Source organism: Apteryx rowi, unplaced genomic scaffold, assembly GCF_003343035.1.
Source record: "Apteryx rowi isolate R43461 unplaced genomic scaffold, aptRow1 scaffold_309, whole genome shotgun sequence".
Taxonomy (NCBI): domain Eukaryota; kingdom Metazoa; phylum Chordata; class Aves; order Apterygiformes; family Apterygidae; genus Apteryx; species Apteryx rowi.
Window position 1 is genome coordinate 967,851 of NW_020449519.1, and position 25,448 is coordinate 993,298.

General features: G+C 34.6%; 1 protein-coding gene across 1 annotated transcript in view; it reads right to left on the reverse strand.

Moving 5' to 3' along the window:
* The window catches only part of DGKB (diacylglycerol kinase beta), a gene marked incomplete at its 5' end in the record, with an annotated part of 289,302 nt that overhangs the window by 152,796 nt on the left and 111,058 nt on the right, over window positions 1-25,448 (reverse strand). The window contains one exon of the mRNA XM_026070300.1: window positions 3,123-3,187. Coding sequence (XP_025926085.1) covers window positions 3,123-3,187 — 65 coding nt within the window. The remainder of the gene's footprint in view (window positions 1-3,122; window positions 3,188-25,448) is intronic.

A 25,448-nucleotide genomic window follows, 5' to 3' on the forward strand; every position in this document is an offset into this window, starting at 1 on the left:
GCAGCCATGCCCATCTCCTCCTCATCCTGGAGGGCACTAAACCTGTTCTTCAGCTTCAGGTCTTCAGGAGGAGTAGGAGCTATGTCCTAGCTTAATGATAGTTACTTGAAATGCTGTCTTTTGCAAGTTTACTTCCCCCTGAGGTTACCTTGACCATTCCACACTGAAATCAGGAATTCTGGCCCTATTCTTAAGCAGGAGATACTGAGAACTGAACCATGCTTTCTCAAGCACAGTAACCTCAGCACTCCAGACCTATAGAATGGCTGAGATTCTGATTTTCATGAACATATTTAAGTCTTGTTTTTTTAAAAGTGTCAAAGTCCATAATGAGTCACCTACTTCCGGAGTATTCTACAATATTAACTAGTAGTAATTAAAAGTCCTCCTAAGCCTTGTGATGTACTCTCATCTTCATTTTGGGATGATAAACCAGTGCAGAAAGATTCTGCTTTCACACACAAATGTAAAATATCAGGAATTTCCATATTGGTATGCTCTATTTATTTATTTATTGCTACACTCCCATAAAATATGGGATGAGAATGTCAAGGAATGTTCTCAGGAGTTTGAAGACTGTAATTATTGTGAATTAAAAAAAAAAAAAAAGATTCTCCAACCCAAAACTTACTGTACTTTACCTCACTGAAGCAAACGCAACACCATTAGGTTTTGACAGAACTCTGCACATACAGTTAACTCAAAGGCAATTTTTTTTTTCATTTGAATCAAGTTGACAATTTTGTTGATTTACTAGCCAAGATGACCACCATCTCATTCTGCTTGCACTGTTCTGGCTATTATAGCAATGGAAACCTTACTTCCAATTTCATATTCAGGTTTCTAGCTACAGTATATTGTGACCAAGGGCCATTTCTGTTCTGTAAGGAGATGAGACCCTGTTTACATATTCATCTTCAGAGTGGTACCTCAATTCAAGGACCTGCTTTACAGAACTGAATGATAGCTATGGGAGCTCAAAACCTTGGAAAATCAGGCAAGAGAAAACTCGCTGAAAGCCAAAAAAGGATTTAAAAATTTTTTTTTGAATCAGGAGAGATATTCAGAAGTGTCAAGGTAGGATTTTCAAAAGTGTAAGTGCTATTAACTCTGGAGCCCACTATGAACCCACTTGACCTCAGCTGGAATTACTGATCCTAAATCATTTAAACTGCATAGAAAATTCCACACTCTGGTGAAAAGTAAAATATGTCTTGCTGTTTAGCAGAGATCTAAAAAGGACTTTATTTTCACATACTGCAGCAAAATGCAGCAAAAATGATGCTACAGCTTATTATGGAGCATTGCCACATGCTAGTAACTGTTAGAAGAACAAACTATTTCTGACCTAGCATCATTGCTTGGAAAATTTTATTCAACAACAACAACAATCTGCATTTTTTATCACTACACAAAAGAAGAAATATTTTAAAAAACAGTCTCTATCACAATACATTGCCCAAGTCTTTATATTCTCTTTTAGAAATGTATAATCTTTCTGAATAGCCTTTCAAAATGCAGAGAATCATTGATTTTTTTCACGTTCTTTCAGTATCTCAGTACCATAGCACGTAGGGACTTGAACTATATATTTTTGTAATTAATTTCCTTAAGATAATGTTAGAAACATCAGATTCCTTAAAATATAGATGAATTTCAAGGTGAGTCTGCTAGCAGATGTTATTAATGGCATATGATTTATTGTGACATGAAATCTGATCTGAAACTCATGTTATTAGCCAAGCTTTTTATAAATTATAATTGCCAACCGCTGAAAATATGCAGAAAGACCACTGATAAACTAGCTTCATCTTCAGGGCCTAGAATATCTGCATTTGCTAAGTGTCCAATACCTCTAGTCTTGCTGAATCGGTATAATACATTTTGATGTACAGGCTAGGTTTAAGTTCAGATCTATTCATAACATAATTCTTTCAGAATGATGAGCATCAGGGTAAGAATAAGAGGTAATACAACATAAATGTTTACTGTGGAATTTAAACAGAAATATACACTTGGGTTCATAGTCTGTCATTGCATAGATGCTAAACAGATTGAGTATTCAAGAAAAAAGCTCCCATCTCTGCCTGTTAAAATATAGGAAATGTAAAATTTATACCCATGACATGAAAACAGTAAGAAGATAGATAATATTCAAACATCATTCYGTACAGCTCTAAGGAGTTAGACAACCCACTGGCATGAACAGCATATTTCTATGAAGACTTGCATCTCACAAGACTTTCCAGATTAGCCCCACGGAAAACTAAAGAAAGACTGAGTAGGCTCAGAAAGACAAAACCTTTGGGTTAATAATTTTTTCTAGATATGCCCCTTTTATTCCCATGCACTTAACGTCTTTCTTTCCTCTTCCCTCTGCCTTTAAATGTTAATTAAAGTTTCTGAAATGTTGCTTTTACCCATCACAACTGATGTGCTAAATTACCTAAATAAATAGAGACAAACATAAGCACTGCATTATGAATATTATCTACTCAACAAACCAGATACTGAAAGAAGGTGAATTTACAGTACATGTTGTAATACATTTTTAATCTCCAGAAAAGCTCTGAGATAACATTCCAAATTCAAAAAGCAACACAAGGAACAGATGCAAAGTCTCATTCTTGACTTTTTTACATATCCAAAGCTCTTTAATGATAAAAAGCATTTATGTGTAAAATGGCATTCACTTGCCCTTACTAAGAGTATATATGGAAGAGCCCCTTGTCAATGTACCAGTGTGCGTGTGGGAATGAAACATAAGGATCACCATCTGCAGCTGTCTAATAAGTGTTCTTCAGTGCCTAATGGCAAAGTGTCAATTCAGGGATCCTCAGATACCACAATGCATCATCTTGTCCATGTTAGTCTTACAAGTCAAACATTTTGCATGTGAGAACAGTTTATTTATAATGCTATTCATTTCAGTTGAAATACCAGATATAAAACAGTTACACTACAAGCAGTCTGGGAGCACATACATAATATGAGATGCACCAATTTCTTCTCCTTTATAAGAATCAGTATTTTAAAGGATATTCAAAATTTAACCCCTTATAGAACATACCTTAATAACATCCGAAGAATCTCTTCACACGCAAATATTTTTAGATTCTTACCTACTGTTGAACTTCTCTGGGTGTTTTTCTCTCATGATATGGAATCTATGGGCAATTGAAGCATCCTAACAGGAAAAAGAAAACTATAAATCTATCATGTTGGGAAAACTGCAAAACATGAAATCAAACCTGTAACCAAGGCATATCGTTTGTAAGGTGTTTTGTGAAATATCATTGTTCAATAAGAGCAAAACTCTGACCAGTTAGAAAGCTCACAGGTACACTGCTCCAAGAATGGGATATCTCTGAACACAATTAATTTATTACACTTTTTACAATCTTCATTACAAATCAGACATAATAGTTATTTTTACTGAAGGTGTCTTCAACTTCTTTATAGCAAACAGCATCCAGATTCGCTGAAGGTTTACAGTAAGACCATTCAAACAGTTCTTTTCGCTGGAATACTAAATAAAGTCTACAAAATCTATTCCTTTAGTAAAGCTGAGAGATTCAGCAGAGTTACGTTATACACATACAGGTTGATATTTGCATATGGCTGTTCAATAACTTTCTACAAAATTTGGTAGAAAATGGAAATAAATGCTAGGGAGAGATTCCATTTCCTACATATCAGGATGGAAAAAATTAGTGATCTGGGGAAAAAAAAAAATCAGGATTTCCAATTTAAAAGAGACTTCTTATTTAAATTAAATATATCTTATTAAAATTATTTTAAAATACAGTAATTGATGATTAGTCATAGTTAGTTTAAATGCATATCTGAAATGAAATAGTATACAATATCTATATATTGATATGCTTTTAAAGAAAATCAAACCATTGTAGCTGTTGAAATTGCTGAAAATAAAGTATTTGAAACTGTTGTGCTAGAATCAGTTTTCACAGTAATTTTGCATCTCCTATGTAGATATAAAAATAATGTTTTCTTCATTCCAGATCATTTAACACTTACTTCACTTACTAATTCATTCAATATTTACAAACTGGGAATTAAGAAAGTAATCAGTTTTTTTTTTTCATCTTTTAATATAAGTATTAAACTAGGTGTGAGAGTATGTAATCTACCAGCTCTGTAGTCTTGCAAGACATAGTAAACACAGAGAAATCCATTTGGTTTTCTCACTAAAGATACTATTTTAATTGTTAAATGCATGTTATTAATTGCAAATCATGTTTCCATAATTATATCTTAAAATACTGCATATATAAGAAAATTAATATAAGAAGAGTTATTTTAGTTAATAATAGTTTTAGTTGAATTTAATTTCCATCTAAATAGTTTGACAAAAACTACAAGTGAAACCATCACTATAATCAACTATCATGTAGAAAAATGCATTATTTACCATCTTAAAAAGTCATGGAAATATAAACCCCATGAATTTCAGAGAAGTATTAAATTCAGTTTGAAGCCCTTATCTAGCAACATGTTTTAAATGATAAGAATTAGCATTTAGCGAAAAAAAAATACTTAAACTGTAACTTACTGCTGATTCCAAACATGATTAACATATTTTGTTTAAAATCATTTTTATTTAAATGAATCCACCTTAAYAGAAATTTTAAATAAGCAAGTAATTATTTAGTGCAGATATATAGGTACCCACTAACATCAAACATGCTTGCAACTTTATGGAAGAAGTCATTTTTTATTTATTAGAGTCTCAAACAGGGCAAACTCCAGAGAACAGACTGGTACAACCTCTAGATTTGGCTTACTAACCCATGGTTAGCACTTTGAAAAAATAAATGTGTGAATTTGATAACATGTCAAATAGAAGTGCTCAGAGTAATTGATAACATTTATATAAACTTTTAAGATTATGAGTAAAAAGCAATAGAAAAGTCATAATATTTTTCACACTATTGCACATAAGGGCTTAGCACAGTATAGAATTTTTTAGCAATATGACTTGTAATCACTGATCAAGTGAAATCAATTAGTGGCATCACTAAACATACTGTCTCCATTGAAATCTTCACATTATTTATGATCTCATTATGTAGTTTATAAATATGCATATAGAATGATGCATTATTAACAAACATACCATTATTTTTTTCTACCTTTAAGAACAGAACCATCAGTTAACATTTTACTGTCCTACAAGGAAATGAGAGCAAAAATCCTAATGAATGAACTACTGTTAGTCATAAAAAGCCTTCTCTTTCTGTCCTGTCATCCAAACCGTCATCTGAAACTTTGGATGCAATATTCTCAAACTCCACCTACCATTGCTTTAAATTTATTTTTATGCGCAATGCAATTTTATAATGCAAATACCCACAAGTACCCAGGTGATCCCACAGTTCTTGAATACGGATGAAACAAAGCTGACAGTAAACCCTGAGATGTCATACTTCTAAACAAAGCCTGCCAGTTGAACTAAAATAATAACTCTGTTAACTTTAGAAAGACCCATCATTAATACTTTATCCTACATTAGACTTGCCAATATGAGAAAAAGTATATTTGATAGCCAGTTCTATATGAAACAGAAATAAAAGGACTACTGTTGTGGTTAACTGTTAATTTTCTCTACATTGAAGCAAAACAAAAAGACAGACCCAAGACAAACTGAATAAAGGAGTAGTAGCATATTTGACAGAAACKAGGAAACACTAATCAAGGACTAACTGTCTAATGAATGAAATGAAAAGGCTGATGTGCTTACTCATGCATAACAAATGCACGGCACAAACAAGCTAGGGATCAATGCCCACTGCAGATGGCAAACAGGCAGTTGTTTCTATGCAAGGTTGATTTGACTGAAATTTTCCCCTGCCCGTACATTTTCTGACTCCAAAACAGATCAACTACCTTAATGAGCTGAGAGGTAAAAAAGGTAATACACAAAACTAATATTGACGGGCACAACACAGGACAAGCATACATCAGACCAATTTCATCCAAAAACTGCTGAAATGCTATGGCTTTGATAACGAAGACTGTTAACCAGACTAGTAACTGCACACAGATAAGCTCCAAAGGATGGGAACTGCTACAGATTTCTTCAATTTACGGAAGGCCCAACTGCTGTCTTAAAACATTCAGCTGACTCCACTATACACAGCCCTTAAACTGTATAGCATATAAACCCCTTCCCAGCCACAACTCCATGTTATAGGATGATCTGGAAGTAGCCCATAATGCTTGCATGTTAACAAGATAATTGTTTTATGAAAAAAAAAAAAACAGCCCTTTTTCTTTTAAATATCTCTAATCTTTTATTTGTTAAGATAATATATTATAACCTAGTGTCAATAAATGAAAAACAACCAGGAGAATTAAAAGTAACAGGAGTAAGAGGAGTGGGCAGGACTGCAAGTTCTGTCTTCTAACAGCTGTATGAATTACTGGGTGCCATACCTGAATCCTGAGGAACAACTCTCACAACCTTTATATTCCTGGATGGGGAGAGCAGAGGGTCCGGGTCCCTTACTGTGAGCTGTTTCTGGTACATTTGAAATAGAATCAGTCCTTTCAAAAAAGAGGCATCTAGTATAATCTACTTAGAGCCTACTACTGTTTTTGGACCAATGGAGAATTAATTTCTTTTTGTGTCAGAAGCTATATTGAAATCACCTAATTAACTATACTGAAAAAAACACAACAATATCCACATGCATAATAAGTTGAATATTTGTGTATTATTGCCTTAATATTGTGAACTTTTCTGGTACCTGACATTTTGAATGACCAATAAAGTATGAGAAATTCTTATTTTTTTTGATAATAAAGCTCACGCGAAAGAGAAAACCCCTGAGCCAGTAAAGCAAACTCCCGAGTATCATAATATTACCTAAAAAGATAACAAGTAAATCATTTTTTGAGAAAGGTCACTTGGGAGCCAGATACTGATCTATAGTTAATAACACACATGAGCATTATTATTAACTTTAAATTAATTGATATTTGTGCTAGCCTAAAATACAAATTTCCAGAAGAGATATTATACCTGAACCTAAATATTTTCTATTTTCAAAAGTAATATAGCACAAATGCACACAAACATACCTAGACTAATTAATCCTCAACAGTTTTAATATTAATAATAATCTGAGAAGTTACAACTGGTGTTAGGCCTGTTGCAAGGTGAAAGGAGGAGGAAGGCATTATGTGATCATAGGAAGCTAGCACCCTTCACTATACACATGCTTCAACCACAAAGCTCCTTTTATACATAAAGTGCTCTAATACTTTGCACCAAAGTATCCAAGACGAGATATTTTTCAGGAACACTTTTGCATCAGATCCAATGCTGGTGCACAAAGGAATGCTGAATATAGAGCATTTATAACTAGAAGTTCAACTAAGTAACTAATCAGACAATTTTGTGTTTCTGACAATATTTTATGAATATTTGAGTTGTATGCTACTAATATGAAATACTATTTCTTTAAGATATACAATAGTTTACAGTCATTTAGATGTTATATGCAATATATGATAATAGCTTAGATGATTATAATTTCTGTGAACTTTCTTCTCATAGTATCACTAATTTAATCTAAAAAAAAGTATTCTCTTTTGTGTGTCTCTCTACATTAGATGACTTCATTCACTTTGCAGAATTTTAAAGGCAGAGATGAAGAAACTGATAAGCATTTGATGAACATGAGTTGTAGTTTATTCTGGTTTAACAAAAACATGAATTTTACCCTTTTTGTGGTAATAAACTTAAAAGCACACTCTTGAATAATGTCCTTTATTCTCTTTAAAAGATTTGACCAGGAGAAGTGTGTGGTGAATGCAAATATGTATACACACATATATACCCTTAATTTGATCCTGTTCAGAGTCTGAAGTAACTAGACTACCCTTCTATTATCTCACTCAGGTTTGTTTTAAATCCTGACAGCGAAGATAAGATAGAGAACAGACAGAGCATATCTGAATCTACTACTAGGAAATGGAAAAAATATTTTAATTGAACTAGGACATTTCTCAAAGTGACCTGCCAAGAAGAAAAGAAGCTTAAGTTGCTACACCTCTTTAATACCTTATGATTGACTTACACACATATATATTCATCTTTTTAATGGGTATTAGCATTACCGGAAAGCAATCTGAAGCAGTCTTTTCAGAGGAGTAACCTTATACATTGTGAATAACCTTATAGAAAGATTAATGAATTTAATATATGTCTATCCATAAGCTTGCTGTGATTAAAATTTCCATTAAATAATAATTTTTATGCTGGTGAACAAACAAATGACCAATGTGCATCTTCTTTGGATATAAATGACCTGATTATTTTTTTCTAAGATGCCTCTTTAATTAAGGCTTAATGGATTCACAAGGCTAGGAAGATTAAGGGATAATTCAGTAACCTGTAATCTTTGGATCAGAATGCAAATCTAACCTGAACAACCAGTTAGCTCACATCAGTTCAGTTATTAATGTGGAGTGGTAAAGGTGGACAAAAAAAATCATTGAAAACAGATTAAGAACAGTTTTCTGCAGCGGCTCAAGAATAAAAATTATTTTCTAGATAAACAAACCTCGTCATCATTATTATGTATTACATTTTCTGCACATACAAGCAAAAAGCCCAAACCACCAATACATCCTTTGATTTTAATATTTCTCACCTGATAATAATCAAACAGCCTCAAATGAACACATAATATGTATAGTACAGAAACATATTCAATGATCCAAATCTGGAAAAAGATAACCCAGAAGCCTTAGGTCCTGCCTTGTTTGGATCAGTATGTCACCACTTCATGTTGGACTCTCAGGTATTTTTGATTAAATTACATATACTAACCTGGGAGAGGAAGTAGCAAGACTTCCAAAAAAATCCATTAATACATTAGTTTTTGGTGAATTCCTACAGTATTCCTAGTTTTTAGTGCAATTCTGAGCCTATACATCTGAGGAAGGTTTGAAATAGCTAAACTAAAAGATAATGCCATTTACTTTCTTAAGAAAAAATCTGAGAAACTTGTGTTCCTTGTTTCACAAAGAAAACACATAAGCTGGCAAGATAATCTTATTCTTTGTGTCAGTGATATTGCTGACAACCAGCCCTGTATTTAAATATGGTCATATTTAAATAAATTGTAGTTGTACATCTATTACAAAGTCAAGTTATAGTTCACATGTTAAATACACATTTAAAAAGGTAATATCTCTAAAATCAGGATGAAATATGAATAACCACAGTATTTATAACTGGTGGTCAAATGACCAGAGAATGGTATATTTGGAAGTCGTAACAAGATACTTKGAGCAGGACATCGGATGTAAGCATATTACCTCCCCCTCCTCATTTAAAATCAGATGTCTGTTGAATTTCTGACACTGTATTTGAATAATTTGGTACTGGAAGTATTTCATGCAGCCACAAACTAAACTCCATTTTGCAGGAAAGGATGTGTTTGTGAGAAAAACTATGTTCTGCCTATGTATAACTCTATAACATGTGGACATCTACACAAATTTTCTCAACAGAATTTACTGTAGATCAGTTCATTTAGCATGACCAGGTGTCCCAACTGTGTAGGGACCAGTCCAGGCACCAGTCCTGCAAGACAAGCCTTTGTAACAATATCTCAGGGACTTTCTTTGAGGAGCTATTTTGAATTTTTAGAAACTGACACAAAATTTCTATGCATCCATCTTTCAAGTCAATACCTAAATTCCAGGATCACCAAAGAAGACTGGGAGACAGGGTTGTTACCTTATTGTCTGATCAGATGACTAAAAGTGTGTGCCATGACTTAATATGATGCAGAAAGCACGCCCCCTGTACCATGACTGCTGCTGGGAATATGCTGGGTTATAGAGCACATCTTTCTTCCTTTTCTTTAAATCTGGTCACTCTAAATTTACTGTAACTAGAAATGGTTCTTCTAGATTCATGCTGAGTGTTCATGTGGTTGCTAAAGGGAGAAGAAAAGTGATCGCATGGCAATTAGCCAGCATAGACGTATAAAGAGCAAAGAACAAAGTTGTTCAGAGACCTCTTGTATATTAAAAAGATCTCTGTGGTAAACCTTTAGTAGCACTTCGGCTACTGCTGATGGAGAACTATGATGAAATTGCCCAAAATTTTTCTGCACAGTGAGTTTGAGCAGAACACCATCAAGGTCACAGCTCAAACTGAAAATCAATATAATCAATACAATGCAACGAAAACAGCTGTTTCTATAGCTGTTCTTCAGAACACACATCACAGATATATACAGTAAAAAGCAGAGAAGAGGAGTTCACATTTAGAGTCTCTTTAGCTTGAAACAAACATCCAGAATTTCATGCCCAGTACTTTGGCAATTTTGAGGAAAGTATGTAATTTTTCCAAAAAATCAACTACTAAGCATTTTTGGTGAAATACTAATTATTGCCATCATACTAAAAAAGTTAACATAGAGGAAAAAGACATATTTGGGATAGGTACTCAATTGCCTGTAAACTGTCTTGAAAAAAATAAACTCTACTTGTTTATGGTCTTCAAACACTGTCCTAATAAAAAAAGCAAATCCTGATGGTGTTTTTCCTCTTTAGCTTTGATCAAGTTGGCATTAGTGTAGTATTCACAGAGGCTAAATTTAGGCCCTTAATTTAGGTGCCTAAACTGGAAGGACAGTCTCTCTATCCTCCTACTATGACCAATGGTAAGAAACAGGCTATGTGGAAAGGTTCTTCCAAAAGGCAATTCAAGGTACCTAAACAAGCTGCTCTGAGCCTTTTCTCTGAGTCTTTTGGAAGTCTTTCAGTATCAACCAAATAAGAAGCCTAACACAGCTAGCTGCTTAGCTGAATGAAGCTATGCCTAAAATACAACAGTTTGAGCAGTCCTCTGAAATCTCCACTGGTGTCCAAGCCAAATCTCGTATCACCACCCATTTTATATGCTCATTTGCTTGATAGGGATCAAATAATAAATGCTCACCTGACGTCTCCTTAGCAACTTCACATAACTTGTTAGTCAGAGCTTTTGCAACAGAGACTTATGCTTTTAATGCATATTTATGTTATTCATTTGTTTTCCATAGTAGTTATTTATAAGAAGTATGCAAACCACTGAAACATCTCTTACTGATTTACAGTCTGTAAGAATATTTTTCTCTTAATTGAAAAAGGTCACCGTTTTCCTCATTCATTATGTTTTTCCATTTGAAATTTAAATTTTTGTATTATAATGTTATTTATTATCTTCCCCATCGGACAAACAAATCTTAGGGAAAAAAAAAAGAAAACATAAATTAACACTAGATGTTAGATTATTCAGCTACAGCTGTTCTCTCTCTCCATTGATTCACATCAAACTTTCTAAAACCCTACCCTCACCCTCACATCTTTGATACTCTTTGCTCTCTCCTAAAGGCCTAAAAGCATCTTTTTTTGTCTTTTGCTCAATATCTGCACTTGTTCTTTTGCTGCAGCAATCAAAATATTCTCTGAATCTTTCTCATATGACCAAAGCCACTTTCTTTCTACTTTATTTTCTTGTTTTTGTCTTTCCCTGCATTATCCCCAATTAAGCAGATCTACAGTTATCAGACAGAAGTTTTCTCCCGTTCCTCACAACTCAGACTTCTGAAAGTGTTTTCCATTTATTTCAAGACCATTTTACTTGGAAAGATTTTAGGATTGCTCTGTTCACCTTTTTTGACTGCATTAGCATTGACATTCATCACCGTCACCATCTTCTCCATTTGACCCATGATAAGTGAGCTACGCTTCTGGGTTTTTTTGCTCTGACGAAAAGGTGTACATCTTTAACTTGGGCATGCCATGTTAGTCAAGCTGCCCTCCTTCCTTTGGCTGGTTATTTCTTTCTTCAAAGATTTTACCTCTATAACCATGTTATTTAAATACTTGTTGCAAAATATCTGAAAGGGCAGAGCAAGCTCTGTTTTCTCTCGTCGAATTCAGGATTGTTAGGTCCAAATGTTATTAGTCTAGGAGTACAGTTAACTTATGCATGCACAGTGGATTTTTTTTTTTCAGGTATTGCTCTCCACAATTTTATGTTGCATATCTTTCATATAGTCTTAATCTTAACTACACCTGAAACTTCTTATTAAGTGATCAGCTGTAGAATATTCCAATGTAGAAAGAAATCAAAGTCTCCATTGTCAAATGTCTGACATAACTTCTAGATATCAAGGTCAAAGTGCCACACATAGAAGGCTAAATATGAGAGGCACTCTTCTGTCTACAGTTTGAATGGGTGAGTGACACAATGACATTTTGTCCTGACCAAGAATGAAGGCCTTTGGTTCTTGCCATCATTCAGTGATGTGTCTCAACTTGCGGTCCTGACAAAGCTTCCTCATTCATGCGCAGGCTTCCAAGGAGGTTCCTTCAGGCTTCCTTCCTCCTTTCTCCTCCACCAGTCTAGGCCATGCTCTTGGGTGCTGATAGCACTTGGGATCCAGTTCAGACCTTAAGTATCCATCAAAGCATGACATAGCTGTAGGAAGATAACGAGAGAACTGCAGAACATACTTGCAGACCCTGGCCAACGCTATCCTGAGAGAAAGAGAGGTAGCCTACTCTTTTCAGGCATTCAGGCATGTGGAATCTATCTACAGCCTTTGAGGACTGCCAAGCTCCGATGAAGCAGAAGAAAAGTCTAATGGAGGTTCCTACACATGGCCTTGTTCCTACAAATGGTTCTCCCTAGTGCTCATAGCTAATGCCAAAGTACCAGATTGCCTTACAGCAGAGTAAGGTCATATGGTAAACAGAAGAAAAAGGGTTGTATCAAAGTGAGAGTGCTCTATGTAACAGGGTGAAAATACCTGGGTAACTAAGAAGCCTCCAAGAACTGTGGGTTAGATTCACATGAGATACTCATGCCTAGAATGGCCCTACCAGAGTGGTTTCTAACAGTGAGTGAGCCTCTAAAAGATGCACTGCAGAAATGGAAATTAAACTGTTCATAAAGATTAGGGTCTAATGACCCTAACAGATTGCGGGATGACAACATCTTGATCACACACTCGTTTTATTGCTATTGTTACTCAAGTTTGTAACTTTTAAGACGAATGCATAGCAGTCTTCATACATAGTACAAGTGGACAGGCTCTTCCTTGAGTGTAAAAAAGTCACATGCTTCACTTCCATGACCAGTAGTTCCATGAAAAATACAGGGTTAATATTCTCTGTAATATGCCTGTTCTCCCAAAACATAATATAAAGTTCATATAAAGAATGTTTGATATCAATTTCTCTCAAGTTAAATAAAGTGTAGCCTCCGCAAAAATGTCTACTTGAAATACAAATTAGATCAAAAAATGGAACTAGTTGTCATCTTACTGAGTATTTAGGGGCTGCAAAAGAGATGCAGTATGAATAACAAGATTCTGTATTCCAGAAACATAGAGCATTCTATGGCATACAGAAAGAAAAGTCTTTTTGGACCTTGGTATCTGGATATATGGCAGAGTTAAAACATGCCCAATATGAATAAGTGTTTACAGTAGGCATATTCAAATTTTCCAAAACTGATTCCTACGTTTTCCTCCTGAAACAGACCAACCTTTCTTTATATCTGCTTTGAATAAATAATTTAGGCATGCAAAACTTTTTACAGAGATGATCTACCCAGTGTATAGCACACAGAGGTTATGCAGTACCTATTTTTGTCATCTTTTGACATTAAAAGACTTTGAGGTTAAATATATTTATTTATTCCAGAGAGATTCTATTATGTGGTATAAAGAGAATAAGTCACAGGTTATTATTGGAATGTTGATACTCGGAGAATATCAACAAAAAAATACTCTTTATAGTATCCAACTGACTAATAATTAAGAACTGTAAACATATTTTAACAAAACTAGCATGCAGTTAAAATCGGCTTTAGCTTAAAAAACACACAGCAACTTTAGTGACTACCAATTTTATATTTCATTATGACATTATGCCATGTAACTTCACTATTAAATAACCTCACAGTAAAATAAAAATATGTTTCCTGATGTGGTCAGAAACTCTGGAAACTGCACAGCCTTTGCCGTGATTACAAACATACAACAGAATTTTTAACACAAGAAACAAAAAAGTTCAAATTGCTTTATAACTGCTGTGTTGACCATGTACAGAAATCTCTCTGAAGAAATAGAGATATTGCCTTTCATATGCCATAGATCTAAGTTTGCAGAAGACTTGTGAAGAATGCTAGAGAAGTATAAGCATGTGATGAGTGAATCTGAGAAATTCCTTAAATTTTCTAATCAAAAAAATTCCCCCCCCCTTATCTGTGCACTTGCATAATGCTCTTTGCTTAACCATCTGGACAGGCTCAGTGCGTCATGGTTGTTCTAGCAACTTAAGGCTTTCATGGTAGCTTTGAATGTGTTATGCCAGTATCCTATTCTCAGTCTCAAATTGTTTGGGAGGATTCTATTAACTTATCTGCATACAAACCCCTTGCACAGGTCCCATTTACTTTGCATTTCCAACACAGATGAGATTTTCCAATAGGCTAATAAGATCAAGTAATTTACACTAAATATTTGGGTCTAATTCCACAAAATTAACTGGTTCATCAAGTAACTGTATAAATGATTGTACAATCAAACTGAGGGGGCAGCAAACTGTATTGCAGAGGTGGAGACAAACAGAGTGAGACAAGAAATTCTTCAGTTTCTTTCTTCTCTGAAGCCTTATCTCTTAAAATAGGGCCCTTAGTTTGTAATGAGCCATGGAATATGTGACCACTTATATAAGTGAAGTATTACTTGTATGGACAAATGGCAAACTACACATTTATCTGCATGTATATCTGCTTTAACATATGACTAGAAAYCTTTGTGATTTTTAAAATCTTCTGACACAGTGTTTTCATCTCCTGTGGATCAGTTCAGCAGACCACTATAGCACATGTTCAAAGTCAGGTCCACTAAATTTCATTGGAAACAATTTGAACGGAATAGTTTTTCTGAACCCCAGGCCAGATAGTTATTTTTACACATATTTTACAGATGGAAAACCACATTGTTGTTCCATAAACAACAATAACTCAATTTTCTTTGTGAGTCAGAAGTTCTAAGTAAATCTTTGGCCTAAATGAAAGTGTAGTCAAATCAGACTTCAACTTTTGACCTTAAAAAATCAACAATGCAATAGGCTCAAAGCTGCTCCTAGTTTTTTGGTTTTTTTTTTTTTTATAAATTTGCAAATCAGAGAGCACCTGTTTGTAAAGCACTGCTTTGCCTCCGCAGCTCAGGTAGTTAAATAATGTAATCAATACTAAATGACAAACTAGTATTCCCAAATTTGTGCACAGTAAGCAGACACCTGTCTTGCCAATGTTTGTAATAAAGTTATCTTTGTAATTACAGTGAAGATAAATGTAGTTAATGTTACTCAAGCATGCTCAAGCATAAATATCATACCCATATGCCACTAAAAGTTAGCCAGGAGTAAGAACATTTTAATGGTTATAACTGTTTGGTATAATGCTAGCATTAATAAGGACAATGTAAATTTGTTAAATCCTAATTTTACTAGTGTTTTAGTTCTGCTAACGGAAACAATAAAAAAGTCCAAAAAAACAATGTAATTCAAAGGTCAGTGTAATCCAAACATCTCCAAGTTTTAGAAAAGTCTAAATTCAGACTTTGATCTTTTTAGTTTCCGATATGTACATGCAATTGAGAGTCATTTCCCATCCAGATGCCTGAAATACACCACCGAGACCTTCCTTTAAGGACAACTTGGAACACACTGGACATTTCATTCTGACAGACAAAATGAAAGTTGCACTTCAAGCTGCCATGACTTTCAAAAGAGATGAATCCATGTCAACAGTCCCCAAAGGGACATTTACCAATGGCTTTCATTTATACATTATGTGTGACAAAAACATGTTGCTGGAATAAGAAACATCTTTTGCCCTTAATTTTCTTTCAGTAAAAATACTTATACTGTTAGAAATTGTTAAAGTATCATCTACTGCAATTTCACTGTTATTGCACAAATTGTAAATTATGCTTTCTGAATTATGGATGGAATTTTTAAAAGGCTTCCATTTTTATAGTCTTTTGAAAGGACAATGAAATCTATAAAAAAACAAGATTATAATTTCAGCATTTAAAATCTACACAAAGTAATTCAAACAAATGTTATGACATTTAAGATAATGAAACCCTTCATTTATGCCAATGTGTCCTACTTCACATATAAGGAGTCAGAACAGATGTCCAAACACTGTAATGCCAGAAGAAAGTTAGGGCATATCTTGATTAATACTCTCAATGCAGTCCATGGTGTSTCTTTAAAACTGGCATGTTACTTCAAAACATCTATTCAAAATCCATTCTAGGAAACACAGCTAGACAAAGTGTTCCCAAGACAAAAGGAAAACAATAAAGCTCTGTATAACCCTTTTAGCAATGTAAGCTGCATATTATCGACAGACCATTCATTGCAATCAGCAAATGATTAATTGCAAATTTGTTGCTAAATTGACCACAAAAAAGACAAGCTTCAGGGTACTGTTAAAGAGGAAAAACTTATGTTAAAAATGATTGGAGACTTTTTGTAGTGAATTAATTCTAATCAATACTCTTGTTGACTACACAGTGGAATAATGACTTCCTTAAATAGCCTATGTACCCATTATTGAAGACATTCAAATTAATATTTAACCTAATGCCTTGCTTTTTTTTTTCCTTCTGAAACAGCATTTTTCTAACTTCACCTTTAAGAATTATAGCATCTCTACTATCAACTGCAATGTACAACAAATTTTTGTAATGTCTAGTATCAATCAGCTTGGGAGGCATAATATAGAAGCAGCATAAAAATTTCTAACACAAAGGAATGGTATTTATTTAGACTATTTACACAAGAATCTTTTTTTAAATTATCCTAGGCATAGAAGAAATATAAAATGCCTTCAGGCATCCTTACAGACTTCTGCCAGCTGTACTATCATTCAGTTTTGTGTAAAGGTTTGAGTTCAGATTTTCCTCGCTGTGCAATTTTTCCCCTATTGTAGATGAAATCATATGAGTAAAAGCTAACTTTTCATGACATAAATCATTTCACTCCTGTGAGGATCAGTGGTACTACTGCAAAATAGATGAGGGTTTTTTTGGCATGATGATGTTTTCTTGAGAAGTGCTTTGTTCCTTCATTTGACCCAGAGTCTGGTTGTCAAATCTTTCTTCCAGAAAAATTGACTTACAAACAGTTTTATTGATGAAGAAATGCTTTAATGATTCAAATATATTCACAACTAAGGCCCAATTTAGAAAGAACACTTAAGCCTAGACTAAAACACCAGTGGAATCACTGGGTGTCAAGCATGGGCTTAGAGTTGAGCATGTATTTAAATGGTTTCCTGACTAGGAATGGACTGATGCGCATGTTTATTAAAACCCTTTGGAAAGCAAGTTTCTTATGAATATGGTGTAGGTTGAATTGCAGTGCTGAACTAGGTCTATTCTTTTACATTTTTTCCTGATAATATTTCAGAAAAAAAAATGTTAAGAGAACCTGTAAGATAGTTTACACTATGACTTGTGTCAGGGTTTTTTGGAAAAAAAATTCCAGACACTAGACACTTTCTTCTACTTCACAACTACTTCTGCAATATATATTGTACATGTTATATCAAAGAAATATATTTGAAAAGATTCAAGTTTTACTCTGGCTGAAAAATAAATGATAAATTTACCTAAAAAGCCTACAAACAGATAAGGCAAGGACAAGACTGGGAGCTGAAAGTCAAGATGATGATAAACTGATACCAGTTTTTAAATGTCTGTGCAGGACAAATTTTGTCTTCATTCAAATTTCTGCTTTAAAAATCTCTGAAATATCGTCTCCTTTAAGGAACCTAGATTACATAAACTCTCCACAATACCTAGCTTTTAGATGCTTGGCCCAGAAGTAGACTCCAAACCCCAAAGTGAGGCCCCAAACTTATTAAAGCCAGGTACTTCAAAAACCCACATTTTTTTTTATAAGAGTCAAACGGATCAGGCCATATCACCTCTCTTCACCGGAGCCTTCAGTAAAGTTCCTCCACTCTCTCAGTATCCACAGACCAGAATTCTCTCCGGTAAAATAGGTACTGACATCTATTCTTTCAAAGAGCTGGGCAGAGTTTATAGGAGAACTCTATCTAGTCCAGTATSTTGCTTCCTGTTGTGGTCAAAAGGGTATTCTTGAGGAAAAATATAACAAGGCAAACATAAAGTAATACTTCCTCAGTAAGAGAAACTAGCAATATATTCTCAAAATCATTAATACAAAACACAACAAAATAATGTTTTCTTAACTAAGAAATAAAAAATTATAACATAGGGTTATGTTTGTAACCTAAAATGCAGATTTTCTATCTAGGTTTCACTAACTCAGGAGATGTAAACAGCAGTAACACAGTACATAAAATAAAACATAAATGCATATGACAAAGTAGCCTCCATGTGGTACAATAATTATTTTATAACTTAGCCTTTAAAGCAAGTCTTCAAAAAGATTCTATTTTGTAATTTTTTTTTTTGATAGGAGTCTTTTGTAATTCTGATACGTAAACCAAAAAACTGACATGCTATGTGTATTGAGTAGCCTCTTTGGATTCCAGCTGGCTTGGCTGTATGCCTTTCTAATGGTAATGAAGTCACACAGCTGCTAGGACAATCAGCTGGAGTTCAGATCATCACTAGCTAAATGGATATCCACTGACTGGCTTCTTATCAGGACTCATTAAAGTTCAGTGTTAACAAACTGTAGGGTTACATAGGTTTACATGGATACAGCAAAGTGCCTTTTAAAAATGAACTTGTTGGAGCTGAAAAAAATCTCTCCTTTTTTTGCCTATAAATGTTACTTTGTGCTGGTCAACTCAAGAAATGTCCAATCCTACTCCCAGTGAAGTGAAAGGAAAATTCACATTCATTTGCATGGAAGTAAAAGAAATCAGTTCCCAATGTTTCACGGATTTCTGAAGAATACTGCTATTCAGATTACTTCAGAATGCCTCAGCTAAAGGGTCACTAAGTATTCARCTATGTCCAATTTTCAACTTAGAATGCAGTGCACGCTAGACCTGGGAGAATTTATGCTTTTGCTTTGCCCATGAAATTTGCTGGTGTTTTTATGCTACTTATAAGATGGTAAAATTTCACCATTTCCACAAGAGGATAATTTTCTGTTATGACAATACAACCTGATGTAAAATAAGTCTTTTTAGCATATTAGTATTACACAACTTTCAATGTGAACACAATAAATTTCAGTGGTAAGTGCATTTCCTGTAAATAAACAGAAAACCCCCAAATTTTTAAATTTTTACAAAATCCTTATTGATATCTTTTTTGTCATCCCTATAGTTTTTGTCTTTTGTCTTTATTAAACAAAAAATTAGAATATGGAACATGCAATGGTACTTGCTATAGATACTAAAAGGGGATAAAAGGCTGTATCAGCCACATGAGAATGTTCAGTGATGGACTTTCTGAAGTATTCTCAACATTCTTCAGAACTGATATAGTCCCTAGACAAAATTTCAACTCTTAGAAGTAATGGAACTAAACTTTTAATTACGGGACCAAATGTCCATTGCTCTACTAGTAAAAATTCAGTGAGAAATGACAGTAGTTGAACAGCTTAGCCTCTCTGAAATTAATGAGTGGGTTTTTTGCTTTTTTTTCTTTCTTTTTTTTTTATGGATTTTCAGTTTGTTAGGATTTTGGTCATCAGTTTTATGAGACAGTTCCCAACATAAGGGATGCACAATATAAAATTTATAACTGACTTAACTGACATAAAAGGGCAATATCTTAAGACTGACTTTATAGTTATTTAGACAAACAACAGAAAATAAAACACCCAAATTACAGGCAAACTTCACCCTGCAATCCAAACAGTTCTGACTTTTGATCTCTTTACTTTCCTTTTTAAGGCTTGCCCAGCTCTTTCAATTGGGTTTCCTCTAGCAAGCAAAAACTGATAAGTATTACTTATGTGAAACTCAAACTAAGGGCTTTGGCAAAACCTCCGGATTATAATCAGCAAAATATCATACCTCCCACAAACCAATATATGGAAACTCACCCACATAAATGATATCATCCTGATTCAACTAAGCATGCCCAGAGTGAACAGTGACATTGATGCACAGCAAAAAGTTCATAGAGGGAAAATAACAATACTCCTACAGTTAATTACTCTCAAAGAGAAACAGGCAAATAACTCCTTTATACTTGTACATACTCTGAATTCTACAATGAATTCTTCATTGTAGATCCTGCTAGAAACAAAAATATTATTTTAGTTTTGATTTTAAAATGACTTTAGTGGCTATGAAAGTTGGTAGGATGACAGCGTTTTCTGCATAAAGTCCCATATTTATCCACTGAGCTCAGGTTTCCGTGCCAATATCCTTTGGCTTTTACCTAGAGGGGCTACTTCTGCTGGCAAGCAATAAGTTCACTTCCATGGATCACAGCTGAGGCTGTCAACAAATGTGCCAACTGTATGACATGGTTGTCTATTCAATAGAAAGGACTAAGCAGAATTATCCTATAGGTTGTATAAATGTCACTTGGTAATAACTTTTGGTTACTGTATATCTCAGCTGAATTTAAATAACTGATCTAGAAAGGAAAATCTCTGTAACTCTTCTCACAGAGGGAGAATTACTTCTCCCAGAAACTTATCCCAGAAACCAATCAATCAACCACATGTAGCAACGATCAGTTCATCTGATTTTATCCATGAAAGGGAGGCACTAGCAAGCAGACAATTTACTAGCATTTACAGCTCCAATCCAATACCCACTCATATCAGTACAAATATTCCTATTACCTTCAGTGAATTTTCAATTAGCTTTTACCACTCCAAAAAGAAACAGTTTTTCAGATGGAGAATAGTAAGTAGAAATACTTTTAACTGAAATGATCTGTAACTTTTTTCTCCTCTTAAGGTTTAGAAAGGATATCTTTTAGTAACAACAAGTTAGGATGAGCACATGGTCTTTTTCTATTTCTAATTTCTGCAGTATACAGGTATGTCCATAGGATATAACAAAGTGTTAATGTGGTGTCCGAAAGAGAGAGACTTCATACAAAATAGGAGCCACTTGCAGTGTTTTGCAGTGTAACCATCTAGAGCAATTGCTCTTGGCACAGGTCTAACCAATTTGTGAGCAGGCAAAATGCCATCTGAACAGATGGCACGAGGTACACAGCCAAATAGCCATGTATGTGCATTGACTGTGGGTAGTAATGGCATGATTCCCAGCCATGAAGGTCTAAACAGTTGTCCATCCTGATCTTACAAGCTCATGTTTATAAAGAATTGTCATCAATAATCCAGCTCTGTAACAAATTAATTCAAAAAAAAAAAAAAGTTGCTGGAGCTGAAAACGGCAGATAGCTGACTTACAAGACAAATCCTGTGTTCATTTCTTTATTACTTCAGTGAACAACTACAAAAAAGAGACAGCTACAAAAACGGGGGCCCAGTTTCCCAGACCCATTYTACTTGCTGCTGTGGTGATACTCAGAAGCCAAAGATCTGGTGGATCTGGAATTAGCCTTTGGGTAAAGGCATGCCTGTGCTGCAAAGAATGCCTGTGCTCATTGTCTCAACATCCTCCTCTTTTTTCTTGTTCCCAGATTAGACAACCATTCCCAAGAAATAAAGACATAGAAACAAAGCGTTCTATTCTGGAGATTCACAGGATTGATTCAAAGGCACTATGATCACTCCATGGCTGGGTACAATAAACTGTAACTGGGCTTTACAAACCTTATCTATCCCCACCATCCCGGAACCAAAAACAGCTCAGATTCAATTTTCCCTGACATCCTTTACCAGTGTGTCTCAGCCACCATCAAAGACCCAAACCAATGATTTTGCCTAGGCAATTTTCATTTAAGCTGTTCAGTAATTCAGCATAGCTAATAATTTCTAACTGGATATTCATTTAACAGCATGAACTCCTTTTCTGCTTACAAACTGCCCAGAAACAAATTAAGATATCTTTGTGGTCATTAGTTACTATTTTCCATATAATTTGAGTGATTGGCTCTTTTCCTTAAATAGATAGATTTTCATACTGTGTGTTTAGTAGTTAAAGCTGAATTGGTTGGGTTTGATTGTATAGAAAAGTTACTATAGCAATGTTTTTGCTCTCTGTTTGGATGAACAGGAATTTAGAATCAGGATTTTGAAGCAAATTCTTGTAATTTCAAGTTCCAAATCAACACTTGCAAACAACTTAATTTTGTTTTTCTTAAAAATGCTCCCTGCTAGTAAAGGTACATCCACAAAATACAAATTAGTTATTTAACTTAGCATTTTTATCTTTCTGCAAGTTGGGCCAAACACAAAAGACAGACCCATACTTGTAAACAGAATAGACTAGCTGAAAGAAAAGAAAAAAAAAGCTCACTTATTTTTCCAAGCAGATCTTCTGATGGGTACTAAATCTTATTTTCATGCAACAATATTGGATTCTATATCAGCACCCATCCAAAGATAATCAGATCTTTTAACTTACATAACATGTAACTTCTGCAAGTATGACAGTATAACTTTTTAGAGAAAATGCCACGAGTTGCAATTTAATTAATTTTACTAAATGATCCATCCTTACAAATTCACCAGTGTAGATAAGTTGTCTCTGTGCAGATAACTAGGGCTGGCTCAATAGCATACCTATCAATGTTCAATACAATGTACAAAAGACCATCAACTACAGTCTCTTAAGACATTTCTTGATGGATGCCTTTTGCAGATGTGAAACAACTTGGCAAACAAAGACAAATTTGGTGTCCTTGTAACAACAACAACAAAAAGCCTTCTACTGATTTTAATGGGATTAGGAGATAGTCTGTAAACATATCRTAGACTCCAGATTATCAATTATTTTATATAATGGATCACAGAAAAATTGGAGGAATATTTCTAGAGGCAAAGCTGTGTGATTATAGGTTACCATGAGAAGTTGCCTATTGTTTTACCTGTGTAAAGAATTGATTCAAAGAAAGCAGTTGCTTGAAAGAGAAAATGATATCCCCTCCCCCCGCCCCTTAAAAAAAAAGCTTTAATTGTCAAGAACTTGCTAAATTAGCTCTTTGGTTTTGCAATATGTCCTGCATATACATTTATGTTTTTAACCTTACAGATAGAACCTCTCTACCCTTAAAAGGGTTGACCAGTACAACTATAGGGAAGGCAGATTAGCACAGAGGAAGCCTACATGAACAAAACATATTTTTACCAATAGAGTATAAATGAATTACCTGAACAGAATAATCAGTTCCACAATCCTCCCTTTTTTTTCCACAAGTATATTTTTTGTTGCAGTTTTGTTAATTAAAAGGTATGCTTCTTTTCCCTCTTTTAAATGAAAATTATGTTAGCAAAACTTTTAAGTGAAGAACAACCCATATATGTACAGTCAATTAAACCTCTTCTTCCCACTATACCTTGAAAAAGAAGCTTAACTTAGTAAATGCACCAGAAACCTAGATTATTGCCTGGACTGTTAAACTAATCAGGCACACGAGAGAACTAAGTACATGTATGTATATTACATGGCTGTTGGGTGTTGAGCCGAGTGATAAATATTTGGTGATGGCATCCATCCCTTCATTATAATACTTATCATAGCTGTGAAAGTAAAAACCTTTCAAATTTTCTGTTTGTATAGGGCAGCTGTAAAAACAGCATATTTGTATAGTATGATTCAGGTATTCAAAAAGAGGCACATCTCTCCTAGATGTGACCTATTTAGTCCTGGAAGCAATGATGTCTTTGACATTATAAGTCGAAACTGGAAGGTTCATACTGTGCAGGAGAAGAATAAAAAAGCAGACTCATGAATGACCTTGATCTTTTCAGACTGATCAAGGAAGATCTGCAAAGAACAGCATAGATTAAAATGGGAAAGGGAAAAAATCAGAATGAAGATCCACAAAAAAMCCCCAAATGATAGCAACTACATATGAAAGAAAGACCAAAGTTTAAGACAGAAAGTATGACAACATGGTAAGTTAAAAAAACACAGATGTTCTGAAGGACTAGCGTTGAAGAATGGGAAATATGAAGATACCATGAAAAGAATAGCCATTGTTGCACTAAACCTGGCAAGATCTGGAAGGTTAAACACATTAAGATCAAAATGAAAATCATTCTTTATATGAGAACTAATATGCCAATGATATGTTCAATAAAAACCAGGTGAAAAAATATACAGATGAAAGGGCTTTAAGAAATTGTTTTGCAAGTAGCAGAACTAAATTAATCTGATTTCTTACTGATCTATGTCCATAGTTGTGTTTACATACCTCTAATTCYTGAGACAACCCCACTGGCCGAGAAATTGTACATCTTTCAGATATTGCAAAACTAAATGTATGATAATTAATGCACTAGCTGCTACGAATTAGATTGTTTGACTGCTGAATTCTGCCTGCTTTTCTTTCAAAGGCAGCCTCTCTCCTACACCAGCTACTGATTTTCACAAATTTCTGAGATCTTCATGTCTCTTTCTAACTTGGTTGGAATTAGCCTGACAGTCACTCAGACAGACAACATGATCACATGCATTTTCTCTCTTTAGGAAAATGTGTTTAAAATCAATGAAGCTACAAAGATGGCTCAGGGTAGAAAACAGGGAATGAGTGAAGGAGTTCTATCCCAGAGGAATATCTCTTTTGCTCATCCAAGGGCAGAGAATCATGTTAGGCACTATTCCTTTTGCAGTGGTGAATCTAAATGTGTGTGGGGGGGGGGGAGGAAGAGGAGTCGGAACTGCTAAACAGCAGGAGAAAAACACACACACACACACCCCCCACTGAAATAACACCCCTCTTCCTGTTTTCAAGATAAGACCATGGGCATGCCCACTGAACACCTAATAGTCTAAAGTAGAGTTAACTAACTCTGCAGTGGGAACAGAAACAATTCTTACCTCCTTAGTTTATCTTCTGGAAATTGTCAACCTATGGGGGGGATAGYGTGGAAGATTTTAAAAATGTTATTGTATTTCTGTGTGGAATTCTCCAGGCAGCCTGTTTGTAATCTATGATCAGCACAGCTGTGCCACACAGCTTACTAGTAGCATTGGTTCACCCTCACCCAGGCCTAATTAATTGTACCTAAATGATGATTCAGTTTTAATACAACATATTCATGTAACCCATGTTTCTGTACTGCATTTGGCAATGCTTTTGCCACATTCCTATGAAATCTTAAAACTAAAGCAGAAGCTTCTACCAGAAGTGGATCATAAATTATATATTCAAGTCCAAGATGCGCTTACAGTGAAGGTCAGGGTGTTTTACAGTCATTTAGCACCTCCTGAGAGTTAAAGATTATGAGTGTATCTTTGTGACTTGGTCAAGTCATTTACAGGGAAACTGTCAACTAAA